Source organism: Apteryx rowi, unplaced genomic scaffold (genome assembly GCF_003343035.1).
Source record: "Apteryx rowi isolate R43461 unplaced genomic scaffold, aptRow1 scaffold_41, whole genome shotgun sequence".
In the NCBI taxonomy this organism is placed as follows: domain Eukaryota; kingdom Metazoa; phylum Chordata; class Aves; order Apterygiformes; family Apterygidae; genus Apteryx; species Apteryx rowi.
Window position 1 is genome coordinate 1347693 of NW_020450621.1, and position 21189 is coordinate 1368881.

A 21189-nucleotide genomic window follows, 5' to 3' on the forward strand; every position below is an offset into this window, starting at 1 on the left:
ATGTCAATATTAAAAAGATCTGGCAAGTTCATTTCTATTTTGAGATAATATCCATCACGTGAACTCCGGGATTCGGGCCGAAGCCTCGCGGCGTTCTGAGGGGGCAGCGCTTTCTTTTTCTTTTTTTTATCCTTTTTATAGAAGCATTGTAGAGTTTTGCCCRTTCCCATGCAACGATTAAGGGCGGACGGCAGCCACGAAGGGCTTTCTTAGTGGTGCCGTGCCGTAGGGACGTGCTGCTGATGGTGGCCCTCACGAGCAGGAGGCAGAGCTGGCTGGATGGAAGGGGAGAAGAGCGTCCCAGCCCTGTTTGCAGACCAGTGCTCACGTGCTGCTCCGGGCCCAGCAGTGCAAAATTGGAAATATCAGCAAATCAATGCAGGACAGTTTAATCTGGAAATATAAGTTGTCTGACTTAGTTTTGCTCCATTTAGGTTAACTTTTTGAAGGCAAGTTGTTCCGTGCTAATAGATTTTGAGTGGAAAGTACTAGTTTGTTCTTCATATCGGTGCCTATACTAGATTTTTTCATTATTGCTGTCCTCTTTATTTTTTTTTTTTAAGAATGACCTACTAAAATAAAAAGAATCATGTTATTTTGTTCATATCTTTGGCCTCCTTTTGGCAAAAAAAATTCCTATTCCCAAAAGTCAGGACCAAAACTACCGTTGTTTAAACTTCTAAAGCATTTGTAAGGATCACTGTTATAAAATAAATAAATTTACACAAGTGGAGGTCATTATACCTTAAAAGTGGGGGGAGGTAATGCTGATTTGGTGTCTTAATTGGTTTCCAAGCTAAAATTAATAGTGTGTGGAATTTCTCTTAGCAACACGACTCAAAACTATTTATTTTTCAACTCCTCTTTTAACTCCAGCTGAGATTGATGGGTGTGTTATCTTAGCGTTTGGGAGATGCGAGCAGCACTGGAATGACAAACATTTCTTGACAGCTTTAGAAAGATGGATGGTGTGATGCCCCTACAACAGGTTTGGGTGTTTGTGCTTTCTAACGAGGCTTTGCCAGACTGGTGCTTCGCTTTCAGTCTTAACGAAGGGGAAAAAAAGGTGAGACCTCTTTATTGGATTGAGATGTCCTTGTAGCTYGACTTCTGAGTATATAGGATCGTCGTCCGGCCTTTGACTAAGAAGAGCGTAATGATGCTGAACCTCATGTAATGGTCCCAGTTTGTGCATTATATTTAAGAAAAAGAAAAGAAGTACATGGCTACTAGACTTTGCCTGCAAAGTTGTTGCTAATTGATTAAATATATCTTAGATATCTTTTGTCTGTACCTTGTTACTGTATTTGGCAAGAATAGAAATTTTATATAGTTCTGTGAACTCCTTTTCTATGTCTTTGAATTAGCAGAGCCATGATAGCTTTCCAAAGGAGGAGGGAATGCATTTAAGTGGCGCGTATGTAGCCTGGAACACAGCATATATAACTTGCTTGTCTTGATCACCTTTCACAAACCTCTTCCATGCAGAGTGCGGACCTTTGGTTGAAACCCAGTGTTCATAGACTTATATCATATATCCTTAGCTGTAGACTTTTTGGAGGTTTTGTAACCATTTTATTAAATTCCACAGCAGAGATGCAGCTTTCCCTTGTGGTCTGTGAAATTAATAAGAAAAAATATATATTATTACAAAATTGATAGTTTTCTGTTAAGTTCTCTACAGATAGGAGAGAGAAAAGTTATTTGGCTAGATTTGCTTTATTGTCAAACTATTATGAAAAGCAAAACCAGTGTCACAAAATGAAGCTACAATATTGCACTCATCAAGGTGCCTTTGATATCATCTTTCAACATTTAAAGCTTTTCAGAATACAGGGATTTAGGCTTTTCTCCGCGCTGAGAGTTGCATGGTGGAGTAAAGCACCAGGAGAATGTTCTCTTGCCGCAGTTTAGTTTAAATTGTGAACCCCCTTGCAGGTGTTTCTTGCGCTTTTTTCCAGACATCTGAACAACAGGAAAAAGTGGTTTAAATTTTTATTGTAAAGGGGACACTCGTAAACTCTCTACTATAGCTTCAGTAGATTCCCTCAATATGCCGTATGTAAAAATGTGACTCGAACCTCTTAATGATAATCCACTCTCAAATATTTTGAAGGAATAGATCTTGTAGAACAGTTTTATTAACATTACGAGGTTAGAGCTGCTGGTAAGTCCAGTGTATCCGTCCTAGGACAGTCAGGCAGTATTACCGTGCTGAGGCGTGCTAGTAGATGTTGGTTCTGTTTTACACCCTTGTTTACGCTTCGGCGTTTTTTTGGTTGTATTACAGCGTTCCCAGATTGGGTACCTCGTTTTTTTTTTCCTGTTTGTGAACTTGAGGTATTTAGGCTAAAAAGGACCAAAGATTTTTCTTTTGCCAAATACGGAGGGACTACAGCAAATTATTTTCTCACAGGTGTCAGTAACTTCAGCAAAACCTGTTCATTTTATATTCCCGAAATTAAAAGGTATTTTGAGTAAGTAGATAATGTGTAGGCAACTAAGCAACTTCTCTGTAGCGGAAAGGAGGAGAGCCTGCTGCTCTGTGTAGGGTGCCACTCTGGTCTGTCTTGTAAGGGGAAAAACAGCGCTAAGAGGACTGGCGGTGGTATTATAGAGGGCCGTCGAGTCACCTACCCCTTTTGCAACCATCCTAGCTAAAACTAGGAGCTCAGGACCCCCCTGTGGTTAGTAGAAATAAGGGCCTTGAATCTCATTCAAGCTCCTTGAGCTCCTGCCTCCTACTGCTCTGAACCGCCGTGTGGAGACCTGTGTCTCCTGGTGGACTTTAGATCTCCTGCTTAACTYGAGCGCTTGTGTTCGGCAGCACAAATCCTTCCCCAAGAGTTCCCGAGTAACAACTTTATTCCACCGCAGGAATTTGTCTAAGCCATCTTCAGTATCGGATTTTATCTGCAGTACTGCTCAAAGCAGCTGCATGGTGTCCAGAGGACCTGGCCTCATGTATTTTAGGACATATAGTAACTTAAACCAGATACTGACCTTGTGCAATTCCTATCTTCAGTGAAGAGACTGTTATTTGAAGTTTTGTTTGTTTTCCAAATTATACATTGCACTTATGGCATTCTGGCCTCCTGATAAATGTGATTTAATGCAAAGCAATCTCTTTGAGAAAATGGCTTTGCAAAGTGATTCAGAGTATATTTTTGTAGTCATAAATGTGGTATTATTTTCTTTTCAACTCTAATAGTTTTTCCTAAAATATATTAGAATAAAATACCTTGAGTAGTGGAAAGTTTGTACCTCTGCATTTGACATCATTAAAAAACTGTTAAAATTCTGCATGGGTAGGCAACTGATTTGGGGGTGATCAAAGTTCAAATGTTGAAAGTTTGAATTATGTATGTATAAGCTAAGATTTCCCTCGTTATTCCAGGGAAACACAATGTATAGAGACAAATGCAGCTTTGCTACCTTCTTCGCATGAGTCTACATGGCAAGGGCAGTTTAAGGCCAAACTGGATAGACATGCTGTTGCGTTGCTGCTTCTGCGCAGTCCCCACCGGCTGGGGATACCTGGGGCACCAGCTCAGCTATGTTGACCCTTACATGGAGGGAGCCGAATCACAGCTTCACCTGTTCCCTCTCCTGTTCTCWTGTGCAGGATGAGCTGATCCAGTGAAACAGATAATGATCCAGACAGAAAAGATCCAAGAGAAAATACAAAAGATTATTTTTTGGCCAGAACAGGTCTTTCTATGGCTGCGGTTGCTTGCRTCAGCACAAGGGAAGGGGATGAGGTGTTTACCTAATCTGGGTGCTCCCACCTGTGAAATGCGTTGCAGCACTTTGCATCTCAAGGTGAAGAGGAAGAGCACAATGGTGACAAAGTCCATGTCCAAAGCAAGAGGCTGGCAAGCAATTTGGTGCGACGGGTCCTGCAGCGTTGGAAGTTGCTCCCTATGGTTCAAGGAGCCCAAGTGTGTGGATGGTCAAGCCACAATGCCATGTCCCTCCTTAAAGTGGGTGCTGGAGGAAGACTTGAAGTATGGAGCGTTTGCTTGTGGACACATTAGCTGTGTACTAAACACAAAGGGCTTGGTGGTAAATATTTAATATTATGAGAAGTCTTTGGCAGCTGGCCAGAAAGCGGAATTTCTTCCCCTGAAAGTTCCTATGACTTCTCCGAGGTGGTTTATGTCAGGTAAGAGTCTGTCTGCCCCACCAGATTTACATTTTTGCTGGGAGCTGTAGCTGACCTCTCTAAGGCCGCAGGAACATGCTACTTAGGTGGCTCGTGGTGTCAGCCGTTTTCATGATTGAACAGTTTAAAAAATGAGGGTCTGGTTTTCAGCTGTTATTTTTGTTACATCATCTTAACACAATGTATTTTTCTATGGGAAGAGCCAGGCTCCTCAGTGTTTCCCCTGCTGCGGGGAGCCTGTCTCCTGCTTACTGAAGCAGGAGCTTTACATGGTTTCCCTCATTTCACATCCCAGACGTCTCGTGCTTTGAGAGCAGCAAGATGGAAGAGGCTTCGTTTCTGGGAGTGTTGGTGCTGGYGATGTTTGTTCTAAGAGGAAAATGAGAAAAAATTTGCACGTAGAAGTACATCGTTCCATGCAAACTCCCCATTATTTCTTTCAAAGTTATTAATACAGCTAAAGACCAAATGTAGTCCTTAATTATCTTTTCCTACTTCATTAATGCCCTGCACATTGCAGTGTGGACAGACACACACCCTCGTTATTTTTACCTGAGCGCTTCGGTGGCCTGTCTTCAGGAGTTACTGGCTTCGGCTTTCAGGACGCGTCCATCACACTTGCATCGGCTCAATCCTTCACCATCATGGCTGGCCCCGAAGACGGAGTGGTGGTAATGAGGTCGTGGTGGTGGTGGTGTGTCACTTTGAAGCTCCTAAGTGTTAACATAGTCATGCGCTTCTCCAACTCTGTGTGCTGGCACTTCTGCTATCACCAAAGGATATGGTTTGGCCAAAGCGGTGATGCATCAGGCTGCAAGAGTTTAATGTCTGTACTTGTTTTGGTGGTCTGTCCAGCAAAAGTGTTTTGGATCAGGCTACCTGAGTACTTTGTATTGCCCTTCTGGAAGCAGTTGGAACGTGTTTGGGGTTTCGTTTTGTTTCAGAGCTGTGTGGCTGGTGCAGTCGCTGTATAAAGAGCARTCTAGGTGGAGAGTGAAACAAGTCCCTGGTGTGCCACGGGATCCTGGGACTGTTCCCAGGTTAAGCGTACTTAGTATTGAAGCTGAGTGAAAAACATAAAAAAAAGTCTTAGATTTTGGGGCAGTGGATGTCTCGGAGAATCCTTAGAAAGTCCTAGGGTTGTAAGCGGTCAGGGAAGCAGCAAAATGTCCTTTCTTGAACGTGTAAAAGCTGAGCCTGCACTACACRTCGTTAATCTTACGGGACAGGTAAAGGGTTAATTGAAGACTGTGAATTTTTGCATTCTCAGTCCTGCAAATATCTTTCTGACGTGACAGATCTCAACATTTTCTAAGTAATAACCTCCTCCCCTCTTCACTGTACACACAGCAATGGGATTCTAAACACTGGCTAATAAGAAGAATGTGGTTTTAGTGGGAGCTTTTAAACAAAAAAAAAGAAAAAGAAACCAATTCATGGCAGCTGCTTTACCTACGAGGTCTTTCTCTGGTTTTCTGGGACATGACAGTTTTYGGTTTAGCTACCCTTTTCTATCAGTAAGTAACATTGTTCAGGCTTGCATCAATCTTGTTTTTAATTGGAATCTTCTTTTGAAATGGAAAATGTTAAAGCAGTTCTGTAGCTAGCCTGAGAACTGCAGAGCCAGAGGGTTTTTAGATACTGCCTTTAAAAAAGAAAAAGAAAAAAGCCATTTCTAATCCTTAAAATATTTGCCTTGCTTTATTTTCATATCTTGAAGACAAACAGGTGCTGTGTGCCCTTTATGATTCTCAAATATACARTCTCCAAGCCAGCAATCTCTAAAGCCTTCCCTTGTTTGTACAATTAGGGTGGGATTTTCAGAATCACTCAGTATTGGTCTGTCCGTGCTCTCATTGAAGTCAAACTGCCATTGACTTCAGTGAGAATAGTGTTAGATCAGTCCATGAGTGCTTTTGAAAATCCTTCCCTTCACTTTTTTTTTTAATCACATCTGTGTACAATTGAATAAAAAGACCTTTGTAATGTACTTTAATTATTCTTTGTTGTTTTCATATAAAAGTGATTGAAAGGAAACCAGAAGAAAAACTGTACTAATAATCTTGACTTTGATCTTATTTACCATAAATTATATGCTATGTTTTTGCTTTCCTTTTATGTGATTACATATTACTTTATCACAATATAAGATAAATCATTAAAACACGCAGAGAAGAAGTAAGTAGATCATACAGAGGGGAAGAGAACTCGTAAAGGAAGGAACGGGTATCTTTGTAGCCTGATACATTTGCAGTTTTCATTACAGCAAATTTCCTTTGAATACATGAGAAAATCGAGAAACTTTGTGAAAGGGCTAGTACTCAAATTTGATCAGTTGAGAGGCCCCATAGGCCTGCTGCAAGGGTTTTCCAGGTGGAGGGTGCAGGTCAGTGGCCACATATCCAAACTGTGCTCTGCCAACCTGCCACTGTGGTCTCCACCTGGCCCAGGGTGTTCCGATAAAATTTCTGGTTAACTGTTGTTCTTGGCCAACACCAGCAAAACCAAACAGGATCGGAGCTTCCTATAGCACAGGGGAAATGACCGAACCCCAAAAGCATCTAATTCAAGAAGAGCAAGCGTATGCAAGACTTGCCCAACATGTCCCAGTTTCACCCCTAGCTTCAGGCATTCGGTGAAGTGCTGAAGTTGAGAGTCGTTATACAGGTAACTATTTACGTTGTTTTAAAAATGTTTGCTTGGGTTTGTAACGAGAAATTTTAGGTGAGGGCAGGCTTTGGCTGCTACTGATAATCCAGCCCCGTAGCTTGGCTCTCACCTGGCGCTCCAGCTTGTCTCCAGCTCCCAAGTTTGGTGCGGGACCCTGAGGCTTTGGAGAGAAAGAAATGTGTCCACAGGGCAGTTCTGCTCGCTTCAACACTTCAGGGCTGTTCAGATGTTATTTCTCAGTGTTAAATATACAGGGAGCCAAGGGCAAAACCACGCCTCGCTTAGGCGCCATAGTTAAGTCTCTAAAGTTGAGTGGGATGACTCTAAGCCCACCTGCTTACACGGAAACTTGATCTGCTACTTTTTAATTGCGATTTGGCTGTAAGTGGTTTGCAGGCTGTAAACCCTGCAGATCTGGGGTGCGACACCAGAGCACGTAATTTTGACTCCCGAGGATCAGGCTGAACTTTTTGTGCCTTAAATAGGAGCTTCTGCTTGGGTCTTCTTGTTGACCGTGGCGGTGCCTCCTCCGGGGAGGCCGCTGCCGACCAGCGCTCTGAGCTCCGCTTGCCTGCAGGAGTTGTTTTTGCAATGAGAAGATCTCCAAGTCRCCCCGAATTAAATTGTCTTTTAATAGCAGGGGTTATGTTCTGCCTTTAGACTTACGGGATTATCGGTCCTGATGTAAATATGTGTTTAGCATTAGAGTAAAATGTTATGTCAATACGTGGAAACCCAGTTGCCTATTTCAGCCTGCTGCTGTTTCCACCATGTGTCGCAGATTAGAGCTGGCCCTGGACGGCGTCCAGGCTGGTGTTTGTTACCTTCTAAATCCAAAGCGGGACGTGAAGAAAGTTTACTAGCGTAAGTGCGGGTGATCCCTCTGATAAACGGTGTGACATGTTGTTCCTCCGCAAGTGCTCTGTTTGTGTTCCTGCGTTAGCAGGAATAAAGGTATTGCGCTGTCGCAATTTGGGAGTTAAAATTATTCCCTCAGAAATGATCACAGAAGGCAAACACGGCCCCTGTTCAAGGTTTTCCATCCACTCACGCTGGCCTCATTAACTGCAAATAGTCAGGCCGCTTTATTTGAAAGCTTAATGGGTGGTGTCTGTATTTAACTAGAAAGCAAGTCCTCCATGATGATACGGCAAGAGCGAGAGTGTCCCATGCTGCAGGTAGACCGTGTATGGGAGTCCCTGAATTTCCAGTGTAACATAATACCACATGCATCTGCAAGATGATGTCTGGGGAATCTTGGCTTAGTCTATATAAAATTATTAATATATGTGTGTCGCAGTAAAGCATGTGTGTGTCCGAGTAAGCCTGAATGATTAGCTGCCTTCTGCGTTCGCTGCGCACAGCATTTTTTTTTTTTTAAGGGATGCATCACTTCTTCCATTCTCTGTCTCCCCTTTTTTCCCCAAAATTGGCATGACAAAAAACTTGATGGGAAAACCTGCCAGGAGTTTAGTTCCAAATGCCTTATGTTGTSTCTGTGGTTATTTTATACGGTAATACGTTGCCTAAGCTCTGTTCCTCTAAGCTGTCTTACGTCTGTACCCTCTCGGACAAGGACACGTGCTACGGAGTATACTCACTTTTATAGGTGCAATTCTGAAAAAAAGAGGGGGAGGAAGTCGCTATCATCTTCTCCCAGCTTTGGATGCTTTTACTTGCCTTGCAGTTGTCTGGCTAGTTTCTCCGGTGGAAGGATTTCACACCTTTAGGGGGAAAGGATGCCGCCGCTCCCGCGGCCCGGGGAAGCACGGAGGAATGAGCTGCCTCCCCAACAGCTAAAGGCTCTGGCACCCTGGGAGCCCTTAGGTGGGCTCATGCTTAGCTGCTATTGCCAGGGGATAAGCTTGGAGAAATGAAACAATCTTTAACGTTTCCGCCGAAAACTAACAAACAAAAAAAGAAACCAAGCTGAAGAAGTTGAGGGAAAAAAAAGTACGATTGTAAGTAACTGTAAGCAGTAATGCAACAGTTATTCTAAGAACGGTTAGATGTTTAAAGTGTAATTACTGTATGTTAACTAGATGAGAGCTCTGCACAGAGTCTGATCAGGCTGCCAGAGACATAAACCACAAAGTACTAGCTGACCTGATTTATTTTTCTTCCCCAACGTTGTGTTTTAAATGTCAATGCATAGCGATTACGCTTTCGGTTAGGGGCTTAGGAAAGCCACGGCCGAGTTTTGACACTCGGGGCTTTTAGATGCTGTAGGTTTAACCCTCTGTCCGTCCTTCTGACGGCTAGCTTCCCAAATGCCTAGGGAAGATAATATGCTGCCTCGTTCAGCTCAACTGATGCCTTCAGACTTCCTGAGGAAAAAGCCTCTTGAGAGCTGCTAAAATATTTATTTATCCAGGATTCATCTTACTGAATTTACTGTTTGCTAAAACAGGCAGTGCTGTGCTGGCCTGGCATGAGATAATATGTTTGAGTTCACTCTTTCGTTCCTATGGAATGATATTTGAGATGCACATTTTTTTCTTTTTCTTTTTTTCTMGAATATCAGGGGAAAATAATTTCAAGTGGAGAGAGAATTTTGCTAAACATCTGGGAATAAAATGTGAAAAGTTTGATAAATGGCATCTTGCTGACATGTAATTGCAACTAGGTCAGTAAAAGAATCTGGGGCATTGCAAATAAAAGGGTTTTTCTTTACTGTAGTTCAATCAGATATGTAATTTAGTTGCATGCAGTTGACAGTAATAGATTATTCAGATTGTCGTTTGGGTTTWAAAAAAAAAAAGCAAGGAAGTTCAGATTTCAGTCATACAGTAATCTTAATTTCGTTAGCAGCCGTGTCTGTATAATACAGAGGCTGACATTGTTTGACTGCTTAACCCAGCGGAGAAGTTTCCTGTTCAGAATACATATTATATTCAGGGGTTAACAACGGTATAGTAAATATATGCAAATATTTCATACACTGATTATAGTATTGGCAGATTATGCCAATAACTCAACTGCATAAGTTTCAATTCTTTCAAAAGTGTTGTGTCCAACCGTTCCTTTCAGTCATTTTATATTTGAGATGCATTGAATTTAAAACCGATGCATTATTTTGATTATATCCATTGCACRCTGACTACCTTTAGCCAGCTTTAAGTATTTAAGAGCGAGGATCTCCTCATGTGCGCAAATTTATACTGGAAGCAAGCTGACAGCAATCAGATTTTTACAAACATAAATAAAGGCAAAATTGGGTCTTAAAAAAAAGAAAAAAAGAAGAACATAGCCAAAATATTTTCAGGAGAAGGAAAAGACTTCAGCTCTGTAGAATTTTCCCTTGGATTGCTCTACCACTCTGATGTCAACTGAAATTTTTTCTTCATTTAGCGTAATTGTCTCTGAAATGTAACAGTGAAACAAACCATTAGCAAAACGCTGAGCTGTCAGAAGCAATCGCTGGCGTCAGACCCGAGTGGGGCGCTCGCTCTTTTCGGAGCCGAGGTGCTTGCCGCGATGCCGTACACCGAAGCCCCAACGCTTAAACGACAATGTCGTAGCAATGCCAAGCCAAGCTCTGGCTTCGGAGGAAGCTCCCGGCGCTCGGTTCGTAGCTGCCTGTGCAGTTCCTGCCCCACGGATGGATCCGGGCTTTGCTTCCCTTGCCTAATACTGTCACAAAGTGAAAGACCTATAAAACAGCCCTTTTTCTTCCTGGAGTCCTTTCTGGCTCACACGAGGCATTGGCTAAGCAGCCTAAAGACTTGGCTTCGGCACTGCAGATGATAAAGCCAGAAGGCTTTCGAAGTGGGTAGGAGCTGGAAATCGGTACAAAAGTTTTGCAGCTTTTTGCAGCAGGTTTACCAAGAACAAAACGTCTAATCGCTGCGTAGCCCCCAGTCCAGTCCCRAGCACAGACGGAGGCAAGAAATCGTAGCAAATTGTGTGTGAACTGGTAATTAGAAGCTGCACTGATCATTTGCATTCCCACACTTCTGTGTTTCTTAACTTCTGAGCCTTTAGCTTTGCAGCTTGTAAAGCAGCCTGGCAAAGCACAGAAATCCCTGCGTGCTGGACCGTGCTAGTCTGCAGATGTGTCGTAGACACTCGGGACTGCAATATTCAGCTGCGGGAAAAGACGACCAGGAATTGCCTGCTGATTTGTGTTGGCCAGCCACCAGAGGGGGATGAGGCATCCCCTTTCCCAGGGGTTTGGCAACTGCTGGCTGCTGGCAGCGGAGCGTGGCTTCGGGGGTCCTGGCTTCAGCGGGGAGCGACGGTCAGCTCGTCGCAGGCTTCCCCCTCCGCTGCCGCTGCTCCTGCTGCTGCCCCTGCTGCTGCCCCTTGCGTCTTGTCTGCTCTTTTCCCTGCCGCCTGCATAAATCTTATTCCTTTACCAGATTTGGACGGTTTCCCAAGGATGGCAGAACACGAAGGTGATTCCCGCTGCCAGATTTGTTGCCTTTAGAGCATAGTGTTAGCAAGTTTTGTTTAAACAGAGAAAATTCAGTGTGCGTGCTCGAGCGCGTGCGCACACATACGCACTCCCACTCTTAAACATGCAGGATTTTCTTACAACCTGATTCTTGGGAATGGATAAAACCGTCAGGAGTAAGTAATTCAGGGTAGGCGTCCGTGGTTAAAAATGTCACCACGACTGGCGGATGCTGTGGGCTGTGTCAGGCAGGATGATCCGTGAGTGTCTCATCCGTGCTGTGCCTGCAATACTTTGGAGCAACAGCAGAGGTTCCCAAATTGTTTTACACTAATTGCTTCAAAGTAGGAGACAGCAGAGGTGGTTTCTGTGATCTCTGTACGCCTGTAAAAGAACCTTCCTTCCCTGGATCTGCAAGGTAGAAACCTTTGTCTATAGGTGTTACTGTCAGTCAACTGGTTAGTTAGAGCTCAGCAGCTTGTTAACATTAGTTTTCTGCCTTGCAGAGCATCGTCTGCGGGTCGTTCACCGTCTTCTGCTCACGGCATGTGCTGCAGAAAGCYAGCCTGTCCCCGCTCGTGTCTCGGGACGTAGGAGCTAGGGCTATGGCCAGGCGAAGCAGCAGGCGGGTGGGTGGGTGTTGGAGCGGGATGTCGGTTGGTGGTAGAGGTGGAGGAGCTGTGGTTGGGTTCTGGCTTGGGGGAGAAGGGAACAAGAGGAATATCTACACTGTGGTTAAAGCTGTTAAAGAAAAGTTGTAAACATTTAGCATCAGACGTATAAACGGAGGTGTTTAGCCACACGAGAGCTGGCTCTCAGTTACCTGGCGAGGGAGTCTGTCATTACACCAACAACGGCGTGGACCTTGGCAGGAGGATAGTACCCTCCCGACCGCCCTACGTGCCCAGCCACGTGCAAAGGGGGTGGTTTCGAATTAGCTCAGGTGTATTTAGGTGGCCTCCAGCTGCCCCTTGGGTGCATTAATGGGATGCTCTGCATTCTGCTCATGCTTTTCTCTCTCTCTACACCCCAAAAGGTTATACAGGCAAAGGCTGTTCTGTCCCAACAATCTTTTCTGGTTTACCATGTACTGCTTGTGCTCCTGATGTCCCTGTTCGCTGTCTTTTCAACTCTGTATGTTCTGTGTTTGGAAAAGTCTGTCTCTGCTCGTCTCCTCAAAGAACTTTTTGGATCCTTTCCCCAAGTCTCTCTTCAAGCAGTTCATCTTTTCCCCTCCTCCTCTTTGCTTGATCTGACTTGCATCATTGTGGCTGTTGGCTATTTAGGAAGGTCGCGTAGTCTAGTAGCATTTGTGTAGCGCTGAACTYGAATGAATTTTATTCCTCTGGTGCTGCTTGTACAGAAATGCTTGTGTTTAGATTTATTACAGTCCCGTTGTTTATTCATGGCAATAATTTTTGTGTGGCTGAAAAGATAAATGTTTGAAATGCTTGGAATTTTGCAATGCATAAATTAAAAACAAAATCCGTGGATATTTGGGTTTTGCACGGATTTCAGCGAACATTTTCACTTTGCAATGGGCATGGCAGCCCCATTAGGTAGCAAGGCCAGTAATGTGGCACTGTAAATCAGGATGTTTGTTAAATTTGTCTTCCATTGTGTAAAAGGATACATTAGCTTGCTGAAATCATATAGGTTTTATCATATAGGCACCTTATAAATCTATCTACCATTCAATGATACTCAGGACATTATCAGTCCGATTGTTTGAAATTATGGTTTGTTAGCTACTTTTCCTACATATTCAGTGTAATTTGGATCCTACCTCAAAAACTCAGACGTAGCTTCAACAGAAAATACTCTTTCTGTAAATACATAATGCCCTTTCTAGATGCTTTTTATTATTTTTATTATTATTTTGCACATGTAAAGCTTAATGTTTTTACTGTTTTCTGTATGGAAAACTGCATTCAGCTTTTCCAGGAACATTCTGCAAAAAAAAAGATAATGCAAAAGCCTAAAGGAATTCATAGCATGATGATAGTGCTGCCTAAATTTTCCCATAGGCGGTGTTTAAAGTCAAATTGGGTTGTGACATTAAATAACACCATATGGTGCGTTCATTCCCTGCTGTTAGAGCTAGATGCTCAGAGCAGTTTCAGTAGCATTTTACAAGAGTTGATTGATTTTTGGGTGGGTTATGGGTTCTCAGAAGTTAGATGATCTTGAAAAAATGTATAGCATTCGTCTTTTGAATACCAGAAGCACAACATTTACAAGGTCTGTTTGTATTAATATAAAACTGGGGGCAGAGCTGTATGTGTATATATGTGTGTGTGTGTATATATATATACGCATAATTGCATATGTATAAAAGCTGTGTCAAACATGTCAAGAACAAAGTCTGGAATCAAGCTCTGCTTCACATGCTTAACCTTGGGGGACTTGGACAAACTATTTTTGTCCTCCAGGTGATTTCCTTTCTAAGGGGATGCCAAAAGTATTAACAGAGACTCTCCAAGCTCGGTAAAAGGAGTTTGCCATTTTAGCTGTGTTTCTGAACCTTCAGAAGTAGAGAAGAAAAGCACCTGCAGATGCAGACAGTACATGGCACGCGTGGCACGTGTCGGCAGCCTTTCATTTCCATTCTTCCCTTTCTTTTCTTTCAGTTCTTTGAGGTTCCCTTTGACTCCAATATGAACAGGACAAAAAACAGACCACTGGTGCGAGGACAGATCAGGTAAGGCTCTGCACACCTGCTCCAGCTAATGAGAAGTGAGTCTTAATGTTCCTTTTATGTGTCTCCAGGCTTCCCTTTCTCTCTCTTTCTCCTTCAGATGAGGCAGAAGAGCAATTTATAGACAAAAGGCTCTGAAAGAAATGCATCTCTCTGTGCTCTGATATTTCTTGATGTTTATGACCGTTATGTGAGAAGYTTGCCTTATCAGTTGTCCTCTAAAATACAGAATTGCTCGGGAGAGCAAAGGTACCACTCGTGCCATGCGTTTCTGCGTGGGTAACAAAACTGCAGGCACCACGTGGTAGCGAGTGGTTATAGTCCACTGGACTTTTGCGTTAGCTTGTAACAGTAAAGCTTCAACATTTCACATCTTAGAACGAATTCAGGATCATTTAGTAAAACTTTTTACTACAACCGTTTATCTGTTAGATCACATATATTCATTTTAATTTCCTGAGAAAAGAATTTGGAGCTCATTTCCTTTACAGTTTTATAAATTGTCCTACAGATGTCCTGTAAAAAATCACCTAAACAGACCATCAGTCTTCTCTTTTGGCTGTTTGGTAAGACACCGTGTTTTCTTTGCCTTTTCTACATGTTTATTATWAAGCTGGAATGAAAACTGAAAATGGTGGCATGTTAAGAACATAGTTTTAAAATTTATCATTTAGCTTCTCATCATCCCATATGTAAATTAAAGAAACCGCCCAGGATTAACATAAGGTTTCCCTTAAAAAAAAATCCCTCAGTCACTCTGATTTCTGGATTGTATATCAGTTCAGTTTCTCAAAGGCTTGTTTCCAGCTAAAAAAACAAAATGAAAAAGAACATCAACAAAAACTATAACTTATTTGCAAACTAAAACTGAAGGCCCAATTCATAAATGATTCAACAAACAATTTTAGTATTGCATTTCTATGATTTGTGCCAAGGATTATTTATAACAAAATTATGTTTTCCCTTAGGCTTCTGTGAACAGTTGGTCCTATTTATTTCTGTGTTTTATCCATCACCTTTGGAGGACTGGAAAAAAAAAAATGTGATGGATGAAATTACAAGAAAATTGAGACAAAATAGTAAAGTGAACCCCGGGGGTAAATTCAGTCTCATTGTAAATAGAGTGCTTCAATGAACTTGTTCCGATTTGTTTGCTGAGATGGCGCTAATTACAGATTCCTGAGTTCAGTTAATTTTACTTAAAAACATATTTTAGGGACCACTGTAGGGAGGACGTCTGTTGTGCATACAGTAAGTCTGTTTTAATTGCTTGATTGTAACAGTTCAGGGGAGCTGCACCTCTGCCCTCCTGTTTCTCCTTTAGCACTCGAAAAAGGAACCCTGGCTTCCTCCGTTCCAGCCTTTTAGGAAGAAGGGTGTTGGAGGGAGATGCTGTTTATTATTATTATTATTATTATTGTCGTCTAGTAGCATTGCTTGGAGTCCGAAATACAGCTCAGAAACTTTTTGACAACTTTTGATTTACAGAAAGCAATCTTTTTAATAAGTTTCCAGCGTCCTTACATGAACTTCACTGTCAACTGAATGCATCGCAGATTGGCAAAACCATATTTAACGTATTTTCTTACTTCCCCCTTTCATATTTGCTTTCACCACAAAATGGTAATTTTGGGGACCTTGGGTAATCGCTCATCAATCTATCTACCTGACTGTCAACAGCTAATTTAGAGTTCTTTAAAGTGTCACTTACCTTGAATAATGCTGGCCTAATTCCCTGTAGGCTTTTGAACACGCAGACCTTGGCCGGGGTTATTTCTTTTGCGGTGTGCCAGAGGGGAATAACCCAGTGCAAGTGATCTAACCTTGTTATATTTTGCCGCATATTCCCCGGYGTTATTTGAACTCTTTCATTTCTTGCTGATTAAATAAAACTCTTAAGTGGTTGTGCTAAAAACTAGTCAAAAACAGACTAGTCAGAGAAGGATAAATGATATGTAAGAGGCTGGTATCTTAGCTCGGGGAAAGCATCCAGAAAATTTTGGGTATGTACTGAGTTCTTGCCCAAAATTTGTTTGACATTTGAGGTTTGAAATTTTCCCCTCTCCAACTGCTTCATATAATAAAATTTCTGATGCTTTTTTAATTCTGTGTATTGTAACACCTGTAGTATGCGGTGCGAAATAGGCATCATTTAAGATCCACCTTCATTTCCATTTTGCATAAACATATTGATATTTCCTTTATTTTTCCTTTTTTCTTTTCTTTTTTTTTTTTGGCATAAGTTTTTCATTACAGAAAGTATAGGTGTGTTACAGTATAGGTGGCAGGGTCATACCAGGTTTAGTATGATTCAGTTCTGAGCTTGAGATTCCCTCTGCAGCGTGAAACACCGTAGTCTTGGCTTCCTGCACCTCCTTGGAAAGATTTTTGGTGGTGGCTGCCAGATAAGCTGATGGCTTTCTTGTGACCTTCTGCCTGCTGAGCAACTGCCCTGCGACCAGCGACTTTTTCTAAGAGGTTGTTGCATATTCAAGACAATTTTTTGATGCTTTGAGCTTGGRCTAGAATCCAAGTGGTATCCCTCAGTGAGGAGCCCGTGGTGCCACGGAGCCAGTCGGTGCCTACGTGAGCCTGCGCCTCTGTTTTGGGTAGTCTCCTGGACAGAATTGTCTCATTAGGCAATGCTATGCTGCAGTCGTGAAATTGTTCCCACATGTTTCAATTTGCGGCCTCCACTTGGAGTTCCAGCCCCGAGTTAGGCTTAAGAGAAGCGGTCAGTTTTAACTGGACTCGGTTTTAATGTTTCTCCCCATCCTTTCTGTCTGAAGCCTTTGCTTGGAGAAAATGAAACAAAATCCATCTTGGCAACGCATTTGTGTTTGTTTTACCTATACGTTGTTCATGTGGTTCCAGAGTTCCCACAACGGAGCCTTTTCGACAGATTTCTGAGAACTTGACCATTTTCTTTGGCTTCAGAGAGGAACTCAATATCTGTCGAAGGGAAACGCATCCAGACAGGGCTTGCGCTGCGAAGCGTGCATGTGGTCGTAGTCTCTGAGGCTCRATCAGCAGTAAAGATGATCACTGTTTTACTCGTCATGCTTGAAGTGTTTAAATTAGGCAACGTTAGCCTGGCCAGTATGCCAGATAGTGCCGTACGACTCATGAGCCAGTTCTGCAAAGATCTCTAGAAGGATGGGATTTGGAAAAACAATCATCTCCCATCCTTTGTGAAGTCCTCTCTGTATTGGATCAACTTTCTTGGCTGAAATAGCTGTCTGGAGGCTCAGTATGCCCCCCTTGGTCTGGCCCTGACACCAGGCAAACCAAACATGCAGTGACACAGGAGGACTCTGCAGAGCTGCTGTATGTAGCAAAAGAGTATGTGCCCCTTTTTTGCTAGCCCCAAAACCACTGCCAGTGGTGCRCTGACGCTGTCGCTAGGTCTGTGACAAACAGCACCCGATAGCTCACTGACCGCTTGCTTTACAACGTCCTATTTAATTTGTAGGGCCTGGGGAAAAAATATTTCCCTTTGAGCAATGAGACGTAACCGTTCTTATTCTCTATTCAGAGAGTAATCAGAGACATCCTGTTGCAAAAATAACAAGAGGGGAACCAAACGCAGCATGCCGCTAAACGCCATCCATCATCGCAGCCTGCCCACACGTCCTCCCCCCTCCCCTGACCCCTCAAGTCTTGTTTGGAAATACAAACAACTTAAAATGCTTTTCATGCTTTGGTCGCAGTGTTAAACTCGTGGAACGTTGTTTGCGTTTTGCCTTTTAGCAGCAGCTGATGCTGGTTTGCCTGCTATGAATTGTTTTTTGTTGTTGACAAGCAAAATTTGGATGCGCTCGCACCGCGTTTGATTTGACCRAAATGGCAGCAGCCTTTCCTAGTTTCCTGTTGCGTGTGATTTATCCCTTGCTTTCTTAAGTAATGGATTTAATTTTCCTGCAGATTAATTTTAATAAATCTCRAGTATTAGCAGCAGCAGCTGAGTTAGTTTAGCCTCTCGGATGACAAGTGTCCCGATCCATTATATTGTCGAAAGCGACAGTCTTGACCGCCCTTCCACACAGAACTGCATACGCTCTTGTTAAAAAGCAGCTGTTTTTATGAACTTGCAGTGCTGCTGGATTTGCTGTGCTAAGCACTCATAAAAACTTAATAGTTGTACAGGAATAGCTTTTCATCAAAAAAAAGATGGGGGGAGTTCCATCTCGGTCATCAAACAGCATTTTCTAAATAACTGACTCATTCGCGACCATGGTCCCAGTTGTGGTCCCACAGGATTTTGCAAGTAGCCACTGGTGTCTGCATCAGGTCTTACTGCCCGTGGCTTTGGGCACGCTTGTCCTCAGTTTGCCGCAGGTTTAGCGTCAGGTCTGCACACAGGGCCAGGAAGCATTGCACATGCGGTGTCAGAAGATAGTTGGGGTTGGAGGGACCTCAGGAGATCCCCAGTCCAACCTGCTCAAAGCAGGGGAAGCGATGAGATCATCAGGGCTTTGTCCAGTCTGGTCTTAAAAACCTCCAATATGTGCATAACCTCCAATATGTGCTATGGAATATAACTGCATTCTCCTTATGCAGAGTATTTGCACTCTCAAGCTCGCTTTTCCTTGTGCATTTAAGAAGTTTAAGTCTCTTAACTTGGAAGAAGTCATAACACTGCTAATGCCTTGGAGGTTTCCAAAGGAAGAAATCTTAAAGTTGTTTGGAAAATCTTTTCCCTGGAATCCTATTAATCTCCTCACTTAGCAAAGCACATGGAGTGCATGTGCATGAAATATGAACTTCCTAGTTCTGGTGGCCACTGTAAGTTGTTATTGCAATTAATGAAAACTGTGTCATGCTTTTCCTACTTGTGGGCATGTATGAGTGAAGTGTTGACTTTTAGGTTAAACTATAAACCAAGGTCTTGAAGAATCCAACCAAAAAGAGCTTCTAAGCTAGTAATCTCACTCACTGATTGGCTTCTATTTATGAACAATTGCAAATATATAACTTGGAGATTCATAAACTGGTAGAAAACTGCAGTGTGTTGGGCTTTCTGTATTTATTCGAGCTCTCCAGACATGGTTGCTGGTACTAGCCCTGCGGCTACTGCAAGTGTAGCAAAACTAGTCCCCGCTGGAAAAGTGTGAGTGCTTTACAAAAAATCTTCTCCTGTAATCGCTGTTGATAACTCAGTATAATTAGCTTAATTCTTTGCTGGCTAACACTAATGTAAATCAGGAATGTGTCTCCTACGGATGTCAGTGGAGTTACCCTGATGTAAGTGAGGAAATCCATGTCCTGAGCTTATGCTGAAACTTGCATTCAGCTTTTAGCCAATCTGGTGGTTTAAGCCAGAAGTTTAAAATCTCCCCAAGGGCTTCGGTACAACTTTGGTTCCCATTTAAAGATCAGCCTCTACTTAGCTGACTGGTCTGGTCCCTTGGGTGGTCATTTCAGATAGGTTTCATTGTATTTAAGTTAAAGCAAATAAAACAAAAACTCCATAAATCTACAGTTCTTCCCAAATAATCATTTTTAAGAGATCAGATGCTCGTTCCCTGCAGGGAAACATTCCAATATTTTGTTTAGAAAATACCTCATTTTAAAGGGACTGCCCTGAGATCTTTTGCATGATAAAAATGTTTCTTTTTGCAGTGGGAGGCTTTCCTCTTGTTTAAACAGGGCACAATTCAAAGCAGACACCACCACAGCAGCCTTTTCAAGCAACTTTTATCCTGCTTGTATGCAACCTTTATTATTTGAAAACAAGAAAATGTGTTCTGTCCCCACCACCACCCTTCAGGCTTCCTTTTTTCCTCCCATGTTTTCCAGAAGCTGTAATTGCCTGTATTTGTTATACAAGAAATTAAAAAAGGCAGCTTGATATTTTTGACTTGTACAATTGCTTGTAAAAATGTAGTCCTTGGCGTTTTGAACAGCAGGGTATTTTTCTTTCTTTTTCTCTTTCTGGCATGGCCACGTCATAGAGAGGAGGGGGGAGAAACCTTGAGGCTAAAACACAGTTTAATGAGAATAAAACCCACATCAAAGGGTGGGCTAATGGAATGATATAATGCTTACTGTGTCACTTTCCCAAAGGGGATATGGATGACAGTACTTATATTTCAATTATCTATTCACTGTCTGCATAAGATGTTGATTAAATGGGTCTGAGGTATTAGAGTCCTTTTGTAGGATTCACAGAAAAATGGAGATACTGCACATTATCCTCAGATCAGAATGTGTATTAGCAGGAAATTATGTAGCTCTAACTACGTAGATGTTTTGTTTCTTAAGGCAGTAAGAAGGGTTGTTTTATGAACGCCARCGTTACATTCGGACTCATCTTGGCCAAGACCAAGAAGTTGCCTGCTGTTCAATGTGCACYGTCTGCCAGCTCCTCCTGCCTGAAAATCGTTCGGCAGCAGCTCAATAGAGACATTCCTCCGCGGGCAGCGCGCCGTTTGTTAAATATAAATCCCGCGGAAACGCTTGACCCCTCACGCCTTGCTGCTTTTCAGTGCAGCCGAGGGGCTTTTACCGCCAAATTATGTATCAGACCCTTTAGTCGTGGGGGGGGGGCAGTGGCTAGGTTTGAGCGCGTTGTGCGCCGCGTCCCGTCGGGAAGCGCCCCAGATGCTCATGTATAAACCAGGAGTCACGGTGCGTTTGGCTATAGAGCTGCTCCGTCTGCTTGCAAGGAGCGCTGCGGAGCAGGCTCCTGATGGAGATGTCTTATCCGCTCGTGTCAGCTCCTCGCCGGGGGGCAGAGCCTGGGCAGCGCGCGGGAGTCAAACTGTTGGATACTAATCCTTCAGTTTTTGTGTCCGATATGAATGGATCTTTCGGACATCACTTTTAGCCACTGATTTTTATTTATTTATTTTTTTTAACTGATTTGGGATGAGTGGTTTTCTCCAAAGGTGGTTGCTAAAGTGAATTTCCCCTCTGTGACGCCACGCAACCGAGTTAAAACGATGTTTCCAGCCCAGGATCCTGCCCCTAACTTACGCGCAGGGTTTTCCTCTTGCTTCTTCTTTCCATGTCTGTCAAACATTTCAGGTTCATGTTTGTAAATTCTGGCTTAATGCAGTCCAAATCCCCACACTTTGTTCCGTGTGTTAGTATTGAACCTTATCTGCTTTAAGCACAGCAGCATCATTCTTCAGCGTGTGCCAAGCGATCAAGGAAACATCGCTACTCAACAAGTCCATTACGGAGCTGCCTCTGATTATAAGCCGCTCTACCTTGATTTCTGTTTACAGTAAGTTGTGTTAGAAGTGCACTTCTTTC

The 21189-nt window shown here is 42.8% G+C and overlaps 1 protein-coding gene across 1 annotated transcript in view; it reads left to right on the forward strand.

The window, feature by feature from the left end:
* The window catches only part of LOC112970866 (protoheme IX farnesyltransferase, mitochondrial), a gene marked incomplete at its 5' end in the record, with an annotated part of 106750 nt that overhangs the window by 58330 nt on the left and 27231 nt on the right, over positions 1–21189 (forward strand). The window contains one exon of the mRNA XM_026075728.1: positions 13862–13932. Coding sequence (XP_025931513.1) covers positions 13862–13932 — 71 coding nt within the window. The remainder of the gene's footprint in view (positions 1–13861; positions 13933–21189) is intronic.